Source organism: Phyllobates terribilis, unplaced genomic scaffold (genome assembly GCF_046119375.1).
Source record: "Phyllobates terribilis strain yellow unplaced genomic scaffold, ASM4611937v1 Scaffold_6__1_contigs__length_29720123, whole genome shotgun sequence".
NCBI classification, from domain to species: Eukaryota; Metazoa; Chordata; class Amphibia; order Anura; family Dendrobatidae; genus Phyllobates; species Phyllobates terribilis.
The window spans coordinates 10,970,127-10,990,139 of NW_027362766.1; the positions used below are offsets into that span (position 1 = coordinate 10,970,127).

The 20,013-nt window shown below is 41.9% G+C and overlaps 1 protein-coding gene across 1 annotated transcript in view; it reads right to left on the reverse strand.

The window, feature by feature from the left end:
* The window catches only part of NPR1 (natriuretic peptide receptor 1), a 201,276-nt gene that overhangs the window by 32,512 nt on the left and 148,751 nt on the right, over positions 1-20,013 (reverse strand). Inside the window, exon 7 of the mRNA XM_073637366.1 lies at positions 10,630-10,714. Within this exon, the coding sequence (XP_073493467.1) occupies positions 10,630-10,714 (85 nt within the window). The remainder of the gene's footprint in view (positions 1-10,629; positions 10,715-20,013) is intronic.

The following is a 20,013-nucleotide window of genomic DNA, read 5'->3' on the forward strand; positions in this document are numbered from 1 at the left end:
TTTTTTCTACATACACAGTTGTTGTCTGTGTGTTTTTTCTACATACAGAGTTGTCTGTGTGTTTTTTTTCTACATACACAGTTGTTGTCTGTGTGTTTTTTTTCTACATACACAGTTGTTGTCTGAGTGTTTTTTTTCTACATACACAGTTGTTGTCTGTGTGTTTTTTCTACATACAGAGTTGTTGTCTGTGTGTTTTTTTTCTACATACACAGTTGTTCTCTGTGTGTTTTTTTTCTACATACACAGTTGTTGTCTGAGTAATTTTTTTCTACATACACAGTTGTTGTCTGTGTGTTTTTTCTACATACAGAGTTGTTGTCTGTGTGTTTTTTTTCTACATACAGAGTTGTTGTCTGTTTGTTTTTTTTCTACATACACAGTTGTTGTCTGTGTTTTTTTCTACATACACAGTTGTTGTCTGTGTGTTTTTTTTCTACATACACAGTTGTTCTCTGTGTGTTTTTTTCTACATACACAGTTGTTGTCTGTGTGTTTTTTTCTACATACACAGTTGTTGTCTGTGTGTTTTTTTCTATATACACAGTTGTTGTCTGTGTTTTTTTCTACATACACAGTTGTTCTGTGTGTTTTTTTCTACATACACAGTTGTTGTCTGTGTGTTTTTTTCTAGATACACAGTTGTTGTCTATGTGTTTTTTTCTACATACACAGTTGTTGTCTGTGTTTTTTTTCTATTTACACAGTTGTTCTCAGTGTGTTTTTGTTCTACATACACAGTTGTTCTCTGTGTGTTTTTTTCTACATACACAGTTGTTGTCTGTGTGTTTTTTTCTACATACACAGTTGTTGTCTGTGTGTTTTTTTCTACATACACAGTTGTTGTCTATGTGTTTTTTTCTACATACACAGTTGTCTGTGTGTTTTTTTCTACATACACAGTTGTTGTCTGTGTGTTTTTTTTCTACATACACAGTTGTTGTCTGTGTGTTTTTTCTACATACACAGTTGTTGTCTGTGTGTTTTTTTCTACATACACAGTTGTTGTCTGTGTGTTTTTTTCTACATACACAGTTGTTGTCTATGTGTTTTTTTCTACATACACAGTTGTCTGTGTGTTTTTTTCTACATACACAGTTGTTGTCTGTGTGTTTTTTTCTACATACACAGTTGTTGTCTGTGTGTTTTTTTCTACATACACAGTTGTTGTCTGTGTGTTTTTTTTCTACATACACAGTTGTTGTCTGTGTGTTTTTTCTACATACAGAGTTGTTGTCTGTGTGTTTTTTTTCTACATACACAGTTGTTCTCTGTGTGTTTTTTTTCTACATACACAGTTGTTGTCTGAGTAATTTTTTTCTACATACACAGTTGTTGTCTGTGTGTTTTTTCTACATACAGAGTTGTTGTCTGTGTGTTTTTTTTCTACATACAGAGTTGTTGTCTGTTTGTTTTTTTTCTACATACACAGTTGTTGTCTGTGTTTTTTTCTACATACACAGTTGTTGTCTGTGTGTTTTTTTTCTACATACACAGTTGTTCTCTGTGTGTTTTTTTCTACATACACAGTTGTTGTCTGTGTGTTTTTTTCTACATACACAGTTGTTGTCTGTGTGTTTTTTTCTATATACACAGTTGTTGTCTGTGTTTTTTTCTACATACACAGTTGTTCTCTGTGTGTTTTTTTCTACATACACAGTTGTTGTCTGTGTGTTTTTTTCTAGATACACAGTTGTTGTCTATGTGTTTTTTTCTACATACACAGTTGTTGTCTGTGTTTTTTTTCTATTTACACAGTTGTTCTCAGTGTGTTTTTGTTCTACATACACAGTTGTTCTCTGTGTGTTTTTTTCTACATACACAGTTGTTGTCTGTGTGTTTTTTTCTACATACACAGTTGTTGTCTGTGTGTTTTTTTCTACATACACAGTTGTTGTCTATGTGTTTTTTTCTACATACACAGTTGTCTGTGTGTTTTTTTCTACATACACAGTTGTTGTCTGTGTGTTTTTTTTCTACATACACAGTTGTTGTCTGTGTGTTTTTTCTACATACACAGTTGTTGTCTGTGTGTTTTTTTCTACATACACAGTTGTTGTCTGTGTGTTTTTTTCTACATACACAGTTGTTGTCTATGTGTTTTTTTCTACATACACAGTTGTCTGTGTGTTTTTTTCTACATACACAGTTGTTGTCTGTGTGTTTTTTTCTACATACACAGTTGTTGTCTGTGTGTTTTTTTCTACATACACAGTTGTTGTCTGTGTGTTTTTTTTCTACATACACAGTTGTTGTCTGTGTGTTTTTTTCTACATACACAGTTGTTGTCTGTGTGTTTTTTTCTGCATACACAGTTGTTGTCTGTGTGTTTTTTTCTACATACAGAGTTGTTGTTTGTGTGTTTTTTCTACATACACAGTTGTTGTCTGTGTGTTTTTTTCTATATACACAGTTGTTGTCTGTGTGTTTTTTTCTACATACACAGTTGTTGTCTGTGTGTTTTTTTCTACATACACAGTTGTTGTCTGTGTGTTTTTTTCTACATACACAGTTGTTGTCTGTATGTTTTTTTCTACATACACAGTTGTTCTCTGTGTGTTTTTTTCTACATACACAGTTGTTGTTTGTGTGATTTTTCTACATACACAGTTGTTGTCTGTGTGTTTTTTTCTACATACAGAGTTGTTGTCTGTGTGTTTTTTTTCTATTTACACAGTTGTTCTCAGTGTGTTTTTTTTCTACATACACAGTTGTTGTCTGTGTGTTTTTTTCTACATACACAGTTGTTGTCTGTGTGTTTTTTTCTACATACACAGTTGTCTGTGTGTTTTTTTCTATATACACAGTTGTTCTCTGTGTGTTTTTTTCTACATACACAGTTGTTCTCTGCATGTGTTTTTTCTACATACACAGTTGTTCTCTGTGTGTTTTTTTCTACATACACAGTTGTTGTCTGTGTGTTTTTTTTCTACATACACAGTTGTTGTCTGTGTGTTTTTTTCTACATACACAGTTGTTGTCTGTGTGTTTTTTTCTACATACACAGTTGTTGTCTGTGTGTTTTTTTCTACATACACAGTTGTTGTCTGTGTGTTTTTTTCTACATACACAGTTGTTCTCTGTGTGTTTTTTTCTACATACACAGTTGTTCTCTGTGTGTTTTTTTCTACATACACAGTTGTTGTCTGTGTGTTTTTTTTCTACATACACAGTTGTTGTCTGTGTGTTTTTTTCTACATACACAGTTGTTGTCTGTGTGTTTTTTTCTACATACACAGTAGTTCTCTGTATGTGTTTTTTCTACATACACAGTTGTTCTCTGTGTGTTTTTTTCTACATACACAGTTGTTCTCTATGTGTTTTTTTCTACATACACAGTTGTTGTTTGTGTGTTTTTTCTACATACACAGTTGTTGTCTGTGTGTTTTTTTCTACATACAGAGTTGTTGTCTGTGTGTTTTTTTGCTATTTACACAGTTGTTGTCTGTGTGTTTTTTTCTACATACACAGTTGTTGTCTGTGTGTTTTTTTCTACATACACAGTTGTTGTCTGTGTTTTTTTCTACATACACAGTTATCTGTGTGTTTTTTTTTCTACATACACAGTTGTTGTCTGTGTTTTTTTTTCTACATACACAGTTGTTGTCTGTGTGTTTTTTTTTCTGCATACACAGTTGTTGTCTGTGTGTTTTTTTCTACATACACAGTTGTTGTCTGTGTGTTTTTTTCTACATACACAGTTGTTGTCTGTGTGTTTTTTTCTACATACACAGTTGTTGTCTGTGTGTTTTTTTTTCTGCATACACAGTTGTTGTCTGTGTGTTTTTTTCTACATACAGAGTTGTTGTCTGTGTGTTTTTTTTCTACATACAGAGTTGTTGTCTGTGTGTTTTTTTCTACATACACAGTTGTTGTCTGTGTGTTTTTTTTCTACATACAGAGTTGTTGTCTGTGTGTTTTTTTCTACATACAGAGTTGTTGTCTGTGTTTTTTTCTACATACACAGTTGTTGTCTGTGTGTTTTTTTCTACATACACAGTTGTTGTCTGTGTTTTTTTCTACATACACAGTTGTTGTCTGTGTGTTTTTTTCTACATACACAGTTGTTGTTTGTGTGTTTTTTTCTACATACACAGTTGTTGTCTGTGTTTTTTTCTACATACACAGTTGTTGTCTGTGTTTTTTTCTACATACACAGTTGTTGTCTGTGTGTTTTTTTCTACATACACAGTTGTTGTCTGTGTGTTTTTTTTTCTGCATACACAGTTGTTGTCTGAGTGTTTTTTTTCTACATACACAGTTGTTGTCTGTGTGTTTTTTTCTACATACACATTTGTTGTCTGTGTGTTTTTTTCTACATACACAGTTGTTGTCTGAGTGTTTTTTTTCTACATACACAGTTGTTGTCTGTGTGTTTTTTCTACATACAGAGTTGTCTGTGTGTTTTTTTCTACATACACAGTTGTTGTCTGTGTGTTTTTTTCTACATACACAGTTGTTGTCTATGTGTTTTTTTCTACATACACAGTTGTTGTCTGTGTGTTTTTTTCTACATACACAGTTGTTGTCTGTGTGTTTTTTTCTATATACACAGTTGTCTGTGTTTTTTTCTACATACACAGTTGTTGTCTGTGTGTTTTTTTCTACATACACAGTTGTTGTCTGTGTGTTTTTTTCTACATACACAGTTGTTGTCTGTGTGTTTTTTTCTACATACAGAGTTGTTGTCTGTGTGTTTTTTTCTATATACACAGTTGTTGTCTGTGTGTTTTTTTCTACATACAGAGTTGTTGTCTGTGTGTTTTTTTCTACATACACAGTTGTTCTCTGTGTGTTTTTTTTCTACATACAGAGTTGTTGTCTGTGTGTTTTTTTCTATATACACAGTTGTTCTCTGTGTGTTTTTTTTCTACATACACAGTTGTGCTCTGTGTGTTTTTTTCTACATACACAGTTGTTGTCTGTGTGTTTTTTTTCTACATACACAGTTGTTGTCTGTGTGTTTTTTTTCTACATACACAGTTGTTGTCTGTGTGTTTTTTTCTACATACACAGTTGTTGTCTGTGTGTTTTTTTCTACATACACAGTTGTTGTCTGTGTGTTTTTTTCTACATACACAGTTGTTGTCTGTGTGTTTTTTTCTACATACACAGTTGTTGTCTGTGTGTTTTTTTCTACATACACAGTTGTTGTCTGTGTGTTTTTTTCTACATACACAGTTGTTCTCTGTGTGTTTTTTTATACATACACAGTTGTTCTCTGTGTGTTTTTTTCTACATACACAGTTGTTGTCTGTGTGTTTTTTTTCTACATACACAGTTGTTGTCTGTGTGTTTTTTTCTACATACACAGTTGTTGTCTGTGTTTTTTTCTACATACACAGTAGTTCTCTGTATGTGTTTTTTCTACATACACAGTTGTTCTCTGTGTGTTTTTTTCTACATACACAGTTGTTCTCTATGTGTTTTTTTCTACATACACAGTTGTTGTTTGTGTGTTTTTTCTACATACACAGTTGTTGTCTGTGTGTTTTTTTCTACATACACAGTTGTTGTCTGTGTGTTTTTTTTCTATTTACACAGTTGTTGTCTGTGTGTTTTTTTCTACATACACAGTTGTTGTCTGAGTGTTTTTTTTCTACATACACAGTTGTTGTCTGTGTGTTTTTTTCTACATACACAGTTGTTGTCTGTGTGTTTTTTTCTACATACACAGTTGTTGTCTGAGTGTTTTTTTTCTACATACACAGTTGTTGTCTGTGTGTTTTTTCTACATACAGAGTTGTCTGTGTGTTTTTTTTCTACATACACAGTTGTTGTCTGTGTGTTTTTTTTCTACATACACAGTTGTTGTCTGAGTGTTTTTTTTCTACATACACAGTTGTTGTCTGTGTGTTTTTTCTACATACAGAGTTGTTGTCTGTGTGTTTTTTTTCTACATACACAGTTGTTCTCTGTGTGTTTTTTTTCTACATACACAGTTGTTGTCTGAGTAATTTTTTTCTACATACACAGTTGTTGTCTGTGTGTTTTTTCTACATACAGAGTTGTTGTCTGTGTGTTTTTTTTCTACATACAGAGTTGTTGTCTGTTTGTTTTTTTTCTACATACACAGTTGTTGTCTGAGTGTTTTTTTTCTACATACACAGTTGTTGTCTGTGTGTTTTTTCTACATACACAGTTGTTGTCTGTGTGTTTTTTTCTACATACACAGTTGTTGTCTGTGTTTTTTTCTACATACACAGTTGTTGTCTGTGTGTTTTTTTTCTACATACACAGTTGTTCTCTGTGTGTTTTTTTCTACATACACAGTTGTTGTCTGTGTGTTTTTTTCTACATACACAGTTGTTGTCTGTGTGTTTTTTTCTATATACACAGTTGTTGTCTGTGTTTTTTTCTACATACACAGTTGTTCTCTGTGTGTTTTTTTCTACATACACAGTTGTTGTCTGTGTGTTTTTTTCTAGATACACAGTTGTTGTCTATGTGTTTTTTTCTACATACACAGTTGTTGTCTGTGTTTTTTTTCTATTTACACAGTTGTTCTCAGTGTGTTTTTGTTCTACATACACAGTTGTTCTCTGTGTGTTTTTTTCTACATACACAGTTGTTGTCTGTGTGTTTTTTTCTACATACACAGTTGTTGTCTATGTGTTTTTTTCTACATACACAGTTGTCTGTGTGTTTTTTTCTACATACACAGTTGTTGTCTGTGTGTTTTTTTTCTACATACACAGTTGTTGTCTGTGTGTTTTTTCTACATACACAGTTGTTGTCTGTGTGTTTTTTTCTACATACACAGTTGTTGTCTGTGTTTTTTTCTACATACACAGTTGTTGTCTGTGTGTTTTTTTCTACATACACAGTTGTTGTCTATGTGTTTTTTTCTACATACACAGTTGTCTGTGTGTTTTTTTCTACATACACAGTTGTTGTCTGTGTGTTTTTTTCTACATACACAGTTGTTGTCTGTGTGTTTTTTTCTACATACACAGTTGTTGTCTGTGTGTTTTTTTTCTACATACACAGTTGTTGTCTGTGTGTTTTTTTCTACATACACAGTTGTTGTCTGTGTGTTTTTTTCTGCATACACAGTTGTTGTCTGTGTGTTTTTTTCTACATACAGAGTTGTTGTTTGTGTGTTTTTTCTACATACACAGTTGTTGTCTGTGTGTTTTTTTCTATATACACATTTGTTGTCTGTGTGTTTTTTTCTACATACACAGTTGTTGTCTGTGTGTTTTTTTCTACATACACAGTTGTTGTCTGTGTGTTTTTTTCTACATACACAGTTGTTGTCTGTATGTTTTTTTCTACATACACAGTTGTTCTCTGTGTGTTTTTTTCTACATACACAGTTGTTCTCTATGTGTTTTTTTCTACATACACAGTTGTTGTTTGTGTGATTTTTCTACATACACAGTTGTTGTCTGTGTTTTTTTCTACATACAGAGTTGTTGTCTGTGTGTTTTTTTTCTATTTACACAGTTGTTCTCAGTGTGTTTTTTTTCTACATACACAGTTGTTGTCTGTGTATTTTTTTCTACATACACAGTTGTCTGTGTGTTTTTTTCTACATACACAGTTGTTGTCTGTGTGTTTTTTTCTATATACACTGTTGTCTGTTTTTTTCTACATACACAGTTGTTGTCTGTGTGTTTTTTTCTACATACACAGTTGTTGTCTGTGTGTTTTTTTCTACATACACAGTTGTTGTCTGTGTGTTTTTTTCTATATACACAGTTGTTCTCTGTGTGTTTTTTTCTACATACACAGTTGTTCTCTGCATGTGTTTTTTCTACATACACAGTTGTTCTCTGTGTGTTTTTTTCTACATACACAGTTGTTGTCTGTGTGTTTTTTTCTACATACACAGTTGTTGTCTGTGTGTTTTTTTCTACATACACAGTTGTTGTCTGTGTGTTTTTTTCTACATACACAGTTGTTGTCTGTGTGTTTTTTTCTACATACACAGTTGTTCTCTGTGTGTTTTTTTCTACATACACAGTTGTTGTCTGTGTGTTTTTTTTCTACATACACAGTTGTTGTCTGTGTGTTTTTTTCTACATACACAGTTGTTGTCTGTGTGTTTTTTTCTACATACACAGTAGTTCTCTGTATGTGTTTTTTCTACATACACAGTTGTTCTCTGTGTGTTTTTTTCTACATACACAGTTGTTCTCTATGTGTTTTTTTCTACATACACAGTTGTTGTTTGTGTGTTTTTTCTACATACACAGTTGTTGTCTGTGTGTTTTTTTCTACATACAGAGTTGTTGTCTGTGTGTTTTTTTTCTATTTACACAGTTGTTGTCTGTGTGTTTTTTTCTACATACACAGTTGTTGTCTGTGTGTTTTTTTCTACATACACAGTTGTTGTCTGTGTGTTTTTTTCTACATACACAGTTGTTATCTGTGTGTTTTTTTTTCTACATACACAGTTGTTGTCTGTGTTTTTTTTTCTACATACACAGTTGTTGTCTGTGTGTTTTTTTTTCTGCATACACAGTTGTTGTCTGTGTGTTTTTTTCTACATACACAGTTGTTGTCTGTGTTTTTTCTACATACACAGTTGTTGTCTGTGTGTTTTTTTCTACATACACAGTTGTTGTCTGTGTGTTTTTTTTTCTGCATACACAGTTGTTGTCTGTGTGTTTTTTTCTACATACAGAGTTGTTGTCTGTGTGTTTTTTTTCTACATACAGAGTTGTTGTCTGTGTGTTTTTTTCTACATACACAGTTGTTGTCTGTGTGTTTTTTTTCTACATACAGAGTTGTTGTCTGTGTGTTTTTTTCTACATACAGAGTTGTTGTCTGTGTTTTTTTCTACATACACAGTTGTTGTCTGTGTGTTTTTTTCTACATACACAGTTGTTGTCTGTGTTTTTTTCTACATACACAGTTGTTGTCTGTGTGTTTTTTTCTACATACACAGTTGTTGTTTGTGTGTTTTTTTCTACATACACAGTTGTTGTCTGTGTTTTTTTCTACATACACAGTTGTTGTCTGTGTTTTTTTCTACATACACAGTTGTTGTCTGTGTGTTTTTTTCTACATACACAGTTGTTGTCTGTGTGTTTTTTTTTCTGCATACACAGTTGTTGTCTGTGTGTTTTTTTTCTACAGACACAGTTGTTGTCTGTGTGTTTTTTTCTATATACACAGTTGTTGTCTGTGTGTTTTTTTCTACATACACAGTTGTTGTCTGTGTGTTTTTTTCTGCATACACAGTTGTTGTCTGTGTGTTTTTTTCTACATACAGAGTTGTTGTTTGTGTGTTTTTTCTACATACACAGTTGTTGTCTGTGTGTTTTTTTCTATATACACAGTTGTTGTCTGTGTTTTTTTCTACATACACAGTTGTTGTCTGTGTGTTTTTTTTCTACATACAGAGTTGTTGTTTGTGTGTTTTTTTCTACATACACAGTTGTTGTCTGTGTGTTTTTTTTCTACATACACAGTTGTTGTCTGTGTGTTTTTTTCTACATACACAGTTGTTGTCTGTTTTTTTTTTCTACATACATAGTTGTTGTCTGTGTGTTTTTTTCTACATACACAGTTGTTGTCTGTGTTTTTTTTTCTGCATACACAGTTGTTGTCTGTGTGTTTTTTTCTGCATACACAGTTGTTGTCTGTGTGTTTTTTTCTACATACACAGTTGTTGTCTGTGTGTTTTTTTCTACATACACAGTTGTTATCTGTGTGTTTTTTTCTACATACACAGTTGTTGTCTGTGTGTTTTTTTCTACATACAGAGTTGTTGTCTGTGTGTTTTTTTCTACATACACAGTTGTTATCTGTGTGTTTTTTTCTATATACACAGTTGTTGTCTGTGTGTTTTTTTCTACATACACAGTTGTTATCTGTGTGTTTTTTTCTACATACACAGTTGTTGTCTGAGTGTTTTTTTCTACATACACAGTTGTTGTCTGTGTGTTTTTTTCTACATACACAGTTGTTGTCTGAGTGTTTTTTTCTACATACACAGTTGTTGTCTGAGTGTTTTTTTCTACATACACAGTTGTTGTCTGTGTGTTTTTTTCTACATACACAGTTGTTGTCTGTGTGTTTTTTTCTACATACACAGTTGTTGTCTGTGTGTTTTTTTCTACATGCACAGTTGTTGTCTGTGTGTTTTTTTCTACATGCACAGTTGTTGTTTGTGTGTTTTTTTCTACATACACAGTTGTTGTTCCCGGCTAGGATCCTACCAGGTTAACCTCGTAAGTCTTACACCAGAAAACAGGTGAATCCGCTTTAGTGGATGGGGCATTGTGTTGTAAAGGTGAAGAGATTGAGGGTAGATTACAATGGTACCGAAAGACACAAAATAGGTATAAATTTGTCCTATCCCAATTAGTTCTTCCAAAGTCTACAGCTATGACCAACAGCTGCCCTCTGAGATCTTTCCTTAATCCTATAATTCTCCCTCCTCCCACCCTTTTCGATTTTGAAAGCTGAAGTCAAGCAGCGGTTCCTTCCAATTATGGCTCTCATGGAAACAAAATGCGGGTCTGGAGGCTCCAAATGACACATCCCCTCCCATCTACCAGTATTCTGAGAATACCAGTTTTCAATTAGCAGCTACAACCCCAAGGCAGCAGGAACAGGAGATAACAGGAGTAGAAGCTTGCCTATTAGGAGGTAGCAGGAGAAGACAGAAGATACCTGTATATGAAGATGGAAGAGACTGCAATCGCCAAGAGGATGAAGCAGATCACTATCGACGTGACCTCCAGGATGGAGAAACTCGCTAATTAAAAAAAAATACAGGAAACATTAGGGATGGATCAACATATTAATGAAACACCCAGACTGAGGCGTAGTAGTGTTCACAAGCTATGCAGTCTACCACATCAAAGTCTACCCAACACACCAATCGTCGGCAGGACATCCAAGTCTTCAGAGGAACCCAACATGAACAGTACATCTCCTCCTCGGCATTGTGAGAAAAGCTACACACAAATCCAACGCAACAACACGCAACCTCTGAGAAGCTTAAGACACGTAACATATAAACCCTGGGAAACATGATAAAGTATACACACATGTCGAAGACACAAAACATACAACCACTGAACAGCATTACAAAGCTCATACACTTTACCAGTAACTCATGAGCAATGCGATGAAAACAACACATGCCCAACACGGAGAACATACGTGTGTTAAACATGAAGTGAACATTTGTATCCAACAGAGAGAACGTACAAACACTGAATAAAATGCCAATATCTGGCATGTGTCCATCAGAGAGAACATCCAACTGGTGACCAATATGACGACATCTACATGTGTCCATCAGAGAGAACATCCAACTGGTGACCAATATGACGACATCTACATGTGTCCAACAGAGAGAACATACAACTGGTGACCAATATGATATCTACAAATATCCAAAACAGAGAACATAAAAGGGCTGAACAATATGACGACATCTACATGTGTCCATTAGAGAGAACATACAACCCCTGAACAATATGACGACATCTACATGTGTCCAACAGAGAGATCATACAACTAGTGACCAATATGACGACATCTACATGTGTCCAACAGAGAGAACATACAACTGGTGACCAATATGACGACATCTATGTAACATACCTGTATGCTGTCTGCTAATGCTCTGCTGACCCGTCTCTCTGGTATATGCTCTGCATAATTCCCCTGCTCCTATGTATGCTGTCTGCTAATGCTCTGCTGACCCGTCTCTCTGGTATATGCTCTGCATAATTCCCCTGCTCCTATGTATGCTGTCTGCTAATGCTCTGCTGACCCGTCTCTCTGGTATATGCTCTGCATAATTCCCCTGCTCCTATGTATGCTGTCTGCTAATGCTCTGCTGACCCGTCTCTCTGGTATATGCTCTGCATAATTCCCCTGCTCCTATGTATGCTGTCTGCTAATGCTCTGCTGACCCGTCTCTCTGGTATATGCTCTGCATAATTCCCCTGCTCCTATGTATGCTGTCTGCTAATGCTCTGCTGACCCGTCTCTCTGGTACATGCTCTGCATAATTCCCCTGCTTCATCTGTCCCACTCCAATCAATATTCACATATGTTTCTTCTTTCCCCACTATATACCTTATCTGATTTTTTGAGGTGTTAAACTGCAGAGACTTGTGTCCTGGCTCTGTCTTTGATCACCCAGCCATCTCCTGTTCAAATGACCAGCTGTTAATTTATCCACAAGCCGTTCCCACAATGCCCTACACCTGATATAGTTTAATGTGGCCTATATATTTAGACTCTCTGTAAGGTGTGCACGCGTCTTCTTGTGCAAAGTGGCTTCGGAGAGAAGTGGCAGTTATTTCAGAGGCAGTTAGTCAGGACAGGAGTCAGGTAACCCACACTTTGACCACTTAGTCTCTTTTAACTATGTTTCTGTTAGCTCTCACTTTTTCCTCTATAGTCCTCCACTTTCTAATAACCCCTCAAATCCCTACACCAAGTAAGAAACTCTTCATCTCTCCCTCTATTCTCCCCATTCATCTGACCTCCTCCTCCAAATTATTCCTCAGCATTCAATCCTGGATCTCCAAACACAGGCTGCCACCTCATGCTCTCTCTTGCTCCCACCTGCTAACACTTTCTCTGCTCCTCCTCACTGCTGGAGATATCTCTCCAAATCCTGGTCCTCCTCGCCATATCCCCACAGTTACTTCTACCTCCTATCCACGACCTTCCTCAAACTGTCACAACCCTTCTAACCTCATACCCATCCAACTAATACCCACCTCCTCAGCTATACTAACAGGAGCTCTATGGAACGCTCGCTCTGTCTGCAACAAACTTTCCTTCATCCACGATCTTTTCATTACAAACAAACTCTCCTTCCTCGCCATCACTGAAACCTGGCTCACCCCCTCTGACACAGCCTCCCCAGCTGCCCTTTCATATGGCGGATTCCACCTTTCCCACACCCCCCGCCCCAATGGCAAACATGGTGGAGGCGTAGGTTTCCTCCTATCGGAACTCTGCGCTTTCACCAAAATCCCACTGCCACCCTCCGTTACACTCCCCTCTTTTGAGGTGCACTGTGTGCGCATCTATTCCCCCTCCAATCTCCAACTGGCCGTCGTTTACCGACCCCCAGGGCAAGCCACCACCTTCTTAGACCATTTCACTACCTGGCTGCTTCACTTCCTTTCCACTGACATCCCCACTATCATAATGGGTGACTTCAACATCCCCATTGACACTCCCCACTCGTCTGTCTCTAAGCTCCTATCCCTCACCTCCTCCTTTGGACTCACTCAATGGTCTTCCACACCCACCCACAAAGACGGCCACACACTGGACCTCATCTTCACCCGCCTCTGTTCCCTATCTAACCTCTCTAACTCACCACTCCCTCTCTCTGACCATAACCTCCTCACATTCTCTACCCTCTCCTCTCCGGGTGCACAATCCCCACTCCACAAACTCACACACCCTCGCAGAAATCTCAAACACCTTGACCTACACTCTCTCTCTGAATCCCTCCTTCCTCTCACAGACATAAATTCCTTGCACGATGCAGACGTTGCTGCTGCTTCATATAACACCACAATAGCTGCAGCTCTAGACTCAATCGCCCCTCTCACACACACCACACCTCGCACATTCAACAGGCAACCCTGGCACACTAAACTTACCAAAGAACTGCGCCGGGCCTCCAGGGTTGCGGAGCGGAGATGGAAAAGGTCTCACTCCATCGAGCACTTCATCGCATTCAAGCAATCCCTCACTAATTTCAAGTCCGCACTCACTACAGCAAAACAAACCTACTTCTCATCTCTCATATCCTCCCTATCTCACAACCCTAAACAGCTATTTAACACTTTCAACTCTCTCCTTCGTCCCCCAGCACCTCCTCCCTCTTCTCTCATCTCAGCCGACGACTTTGCCTCATTCTTCAAACAGAAGATTGACACCATCAGACAAAACTTTGGCCTAAAGTCCACACAACCCCTCCTCATATCTACTCAACCATCCTCCTCCAAACCCCACTTCTCCACCATTACAGAAGGTCAAGTCTCCTCTTTACTCTCCAAATCACACCTCACCACCTGCGAACTTGACCCAATCCCATCCCACCTCATCACTAACCTCACCTCAGTCTTCATCCCAACCCTAACCCACCTCTTCAATCTATCACTAACAACCGGAGTCTTCCCCTCATGTTTCAAACACGCCGCAATCACACCCATCCTCAAAAAGCCCTCCCTTGACCCTTCCTCTCTGACCAGCTACCGCCCCATATCACTTCTCCCCTTTGCCTCAAAACTTCTAGAACAACATGTCCACCTTGAACTGTCCTCCCACCTCTCCTCCTGCTCCCTCTTCGACCGTCTACAATCTGGCTTCCGACCGCATCACTCGACTGAAACTGCCCTGACCAAAGTCACCAACGACCTACTAAATGCCAAATCCAAGCGACACTACTCCATCCTCCTCCTTCTGGACCTGTCATCTGCCTTTGACACAGTGGACCATTCCCTCTTACTCCAGATTCTCTCATCTCTTGGCATCACGGACTTGGCTCTATCTTGGATCTCCTCATACTTAACAGACAGGACATTCAGCGTCTCCCACTCACGCACCACCTCCTCATCTCGCCCCCTATCTGTCGGTGTCCCCCAAGGTTCAGTTCTAGGACCCCTGCTCTTCTCCATCTACACCTTCGGCCTGGGACAGCTCATAGAGTCTCACGGCTTTCAGTATCACCTCTATGCTGACAACACACAGATCTACCTCTCTGGACCCGATATCTCCTCCCTACTAACCAGAATCCCACAATGTCTGTCCGCCATCTCATCCTTCTTCTCCGACAGGTTTCTAAAACTCAACATGGATAAAACAGAGTTCATCATCTTTCCACCCTCTCATTCACATCCCCCATCCGACCTATCCATCAACGTCAATGGCTGTTCACTCTCTCCAGTCCCACAAGCTCGCTGCCTTGGGGTAACCCTGGACTCTGATCTCTCCTTCAAGCCACATATTCAAGCCCTTTCCACCTCCTGCCGACTCCAACTCAAAAACATCTCCCGGATCCGTGCATTCCTCAGCAAAGACTCTGCAAAAACACTAGTGCATGCCCTCATCATATCCCGCCTCGACTACTGCAACCTCCTGCTCCGTGGCATCCCTTCCAACACTCTTGCACCTCTCCAATCTATCCTAAACTCTGCTGCTCGACTAATCCACCTGTCCCCCCGCTATTCCCCGGCCTCTCCTCTCTGTCAATCCCTTCACTGGCTCCCTATTGCCCAGAGAATTCAGTTCAAAACTCTAACCATGGCATACAAAGCCATCCACAACCTGTCTCCCCCATACATCTGTGACCTAGTCTCCCGGTACTTACCTGCACGCAACCTCCGATCCTCACAAGATCTCCTGCTCTACTCCCCTCTTATCTCCTCCTCCCACACTCGTATACAAGATTTCTCCCGTGCTTCCCCCCTACTCTGGAACTCTCTACCCCAACATATCAGACTCTCGCCGACCGTGGAAACCTTCAAAAGGAACCTGAAGACCCACCTCTTCCGACAAGCCTACAACCTGCAGTAAACACCACTGCACGACCAGCTCTACCCTCACCTACTGTATCCTCACCCATCCCTCGTAGACTGTGAGCCCTCGCGGGCAGGGTCCTCGCTCCTCCTGTACCAGTCGCTAACTCGTTTTGTTAAGATTATGTAAATGCTTTTGTTATGTATATCCCTATCACATGTAAAGCGCCATGGAATAAATGGCGCTATAATAATAAATAATAATAATAATACCTGGCGGCGTCCTTGCATAGTGGTCCATCTCCCACTGTGCAAGAGCGCGCACTTGATCTCCTGTCCAGAATGTCTCTCTGGCTTCCCTCCATGCTGTCTGTTTGTGTCTGTTTCTGCTGCTTAAGGGCGGCGCCCGATCACTTCCTGCTTTTTGTACCTGCTGTGGGTCACACCTCTTGTGCGTCCTCAGCCTATTGCTGTCTGTCACCTGGTATATAGCTCAGCTGCGCCCATCTATCCCTGCCTGAGCATAGTGTTTCTTTCAGTGTGTGCTTGCACTCTGAAGGTGCCAGGTCCCGTTCTGTGTTCTCTTGTCTGCCTTTCCTGGAGGCTGTATTTCCAGGCCTGTCTGAACACGCTCCTAGCCTGTTCCTCCTGCCTTCTAGGGGCCGATTACCTAGACCTGTTCCTGTATCTTGTCTGACCTGTCTGAACACGCTCCTAGCCTGTTCCTCTCGCCTTCTAGGGGCTGATTACCTAGACCTGCTCCTGTATCTTGTCTGTCCTGTCTGAACACGCTCCTTGCCTGTTCGTCCTGCCTCTCTGGGGGCCGTATTCCCAGACCCGCTCCTGTATCCTGCTGCAGTGTCGGTCTCCTCCGTACACTCAGTTCCAGTCTGAACTCTCTCCTATCCTTTACCTGTTTTGCCTCTATGTCCGTTCCCTTCCTTTTTCTGCAGAGTCTGAACTCGTACCTAACTCCTGCTTGTTGTCTCTGTACTCCCGTTTGTGAGTTTGTGGTCCACTCGCTACTTCACTGCAAGTACCCTGTGGGTATCTGGCTCTGCCTTTCCCTTCCTGTCTGTTCCGTGTGAACAGAGCCCTGTCCCCCCTACTCAGCCTAGCCTGCTCTGACTCCTTTGCTCACCGCTCCGGCGGTTCTAGCCTGCTCTGACTCCTTTGCTCACCGCTCCGGCGGTTCTAGCCTGCTCTGACTCCTTTGCTCACCGCTCCGGCGGTTCTAGTCTGCTCTGACTCCTTTGCTCACCGCTCCGGCGGTTCTAGTCTGCTCTGACTCCTTTGCTTACCGCTCCGGCGGTTCTAGCCTGCTCTGACTCCTTGCTCACTGCTCCGGCGGTTCTAGCCTGCTCTGACTCCTTGCTCACTGCTCCGGCAGTCCTGTCCTGCCCTGCTTCTGCCCGCTGCTCCGGCAGTCCTGTCCTGCCCTGCTTCTGCCCGCTGCTCCGGCAGTCCTGTCCTGCCCTGCTTCTGCCCGCTGCTCCGGCAGTCCTGTCCTGCCCTGCTTCTGCCCGCTGCTCCGGCAGTCCTGTCCTGCCCTGCTTCTGCCCGCTGCTCCGGCAGTCCTGTCCTGCCCTGCTTGTGCTCGCTGCTCCTGCAGCCCTGTCCTGCTCTGTTCTTGCCCACCGCTTCGGGCGTTCCCTCTCTGCTGTGGTTGTCTACCGCATCTGCGGTTCTGTGACCCAGTCTGTACTGGGTCTTAACCTTTCTGTGCTCCAGCCCGTCCTTTCGGCCAGTACCTCCCTGCCTGCATACTCGCCTGTATCCACCCATCTGCATACCTGCCGTGTTTGCTTATATCCACCAGTCTGTGCCAGCCTAACCTGCCTGTTCCTGAGTCCCAGTGTGTACTGGGTCCTATCCCGCCTGTGTTCCTACCTGCTAGTGCCTCCCTGTCTGCACTCTAGCTGTGCTTGCCTGTACCCCTCTACCTGTATTGTTCCTGAGTCCCAGTGTGTACTGGGTCCTATCCCGCCTGTGTTCCTACCTGCTAGTGCCTCCCTGTCTGCACTTTAGCTGCGCTTGCCTTTACCCGCCTGCCTGCATACCAGTCGTGCCTGCCTATACCCTCCAGTCTGTGCGCCAGCCTAACCAGCCTGATCCAGTAATCCCTGTGTGGGTCAACCCCCGTGTCCGGAGTTTGACCTGGAGTAGCACCTGGTCCCTCTGCCCGGTTTCTCCCTGGTGCACTGGCGTCGTATGCCGTCGTGCCATCTTGGTCGGATCGGCCAGATACTTAGTCACGCCCCTCCAGGCACTCTCCGGTTCATGGTCCAGTGGAATCACTACAATCACACGCACACGCCGCTCAGCCCGGGCGTGTGCATAACAGCATGCTCAGGCCATGGTTCCCGTTGAGCCCCACGGCCTTCGCTCTCTGAGAAGTTTTCCAGCGAATACATGCATTAAAATAAATAAATAAATATTTTTTTTTTCCTTTAGCTGAGTTCCAGGCGAATTACGCATCCGTCCAGATGGATCTATCTGCTCTCGTTCCCGCGGATCCGCTACGTTATTATGGGGATCCTAGACAAAGTCGTGCATTTGTGGAGCAATGCATGCTACACTTCAAGTTCTACCCTCTATGTTTTCCCACCGATCGGGTTAAGGTGGCATTCATTATGTCTTACCTGGCGGGTGATGCCTTGGAATGGATCAACCCCCTATATGAAACACAGGATCCGATCCTCCTGGACCTAATGGCCTTCCTGGTGGCCTTTCTAATGGTCTTCGATGATCCTAACCCGGAGGCTCCTGCTGAAGCTTCACTTCCCAATATCCCGGAGCAGCCCCAATGGGTAATGTGTGTGGGTAGCGCAATAGTCCTCCAGCCCAATGAGACTACTGCCCACCCAGAATCCTCACAGGGTGACTACGCTTTCCGGAATACTTCTCCCAACCTCAAGAGGCAGTCCAGACGTGCTAGACGTAGAGGCAAGCCGTCACGCCAGGGTCTGTCCTCCTTGAGACCTCCTGACCCCAACCTTGAAGTCCCTACTGAAGCTTCATCTCCCTGTATCCCGGAGAAGCCCCAACGGGTAATGTGCGTGGGTAGTGCACCAGTTCTCCTGCCCGAAGAGACTTCTGCCCATCCAGACTCCACACAGGAGAACTTCCTGCACCCGGCATCAGATGCTTCACCCACTTTAACCGGTGTGCATGTCCAAGGATGCTCCAAAGCTGTGGTTACCTCAGAGTCTGTGCACCTCTACTACCTGGCGGAGGACCCCCTGTTGCCTCCTGAATCCTCCGGGATACCACTCGATGACAAATGGAGAGAGAATTCTCTACACCCGGTACTTGATACTTTGTCCGCTTCGTCCTGTGAGCCTGACAATGGGTACCCCAAAGTGGTAGTTACCCCCGAGTCTCTACACCCCTCCGACCAGGCGGAGGACCTCCAGTTGTCTCCTGAACCCTTCGGGGTGCTACCTGGTAGCGAAAGGACAGAGTCTCTCCTATACTCTGTACCTGATACCTCGCTCGCTTCGTCCAGTGAGTCCAACCTAGTGTACTCCGAAGCAGAGGTTACTCCCGAGTCTCTACACCCCTCCGACCAGGCGGAGGACCTCCAGTTGTCTCCTGAACCCTTCGGGGTGCTACCTGGTAGCGAAAGGACAGAGACTCTCCTATACTCTGTACCTGATACCTCGCTCGCTTCGTCCAGTGAGTCCAACCTAGTGTACTCTGAAGCAGTGGTTACTCCCGAGTCTCTACACTCCTCTGACCAGGCGGAGGACCTCCAGTTGTCTCCAGAACCCTTCGGGGTGCCACCTGGTGGTAAATGGACAGAGACTTTCCTATATCCTGGATCTGATACCTCGCTTGCTTCGTCCAGTGAGTCCGACCTAGTGTACTCTGAAGCAGAGGTTACCCGTGAGTCTCTACACCCCTCTGACCAGGCGGAGGACCGCCAGTTGTCTCCAGAACCCTTCGGGGTGCCACCTGGTGGAGAATGGACAGAGACTTTCCTATACTCGGTACCCGATACCTCGCCTGCTTCGTCCAGTGAGTCCGACCTAGTGTACTCTGAAGCAGATGTTTTCTCTGAGCCTCTGCACTCTTCTGACCCGGCGGAGGACCTCCAGTTGTTTCCTGAATCCTCCGGGGTACCACCAGAAAACAAAGAGACAGTGACTTTTCCTCATTATGTACCTGATAACCCGTCTATTTCTTCCTGTGAGCTTGACAAGATGTACCTCGAAGCAGAGATTACCCCCAAGTCTCTGTCCCCCTCCAACCCGGTGGAGGACTTCCAGTTGTCTCCTGTACCCTCTGGGGTGCCACCTGAAAATATGTGGAGAGAGACTTCCTTGTGTGCTGTTCCTGGTACTCCACCCGTTTCGTCTGTTGCTAAGGGTGGCTGGATGGGAGGTAGCATCCTAGCTACCCAGAGGAGACCAGTTTTTCCGGTGGACAGTGGAAGTGATCTCTTCGAAGTGAAGAATTGGCCCTCGAATTCCCTGCGGAAGATTCTGGCAGGCCTGAAGAAGAGGGGGCGTAAGGGGGGGGGTACTGTAACATACCTGGCGGCGTC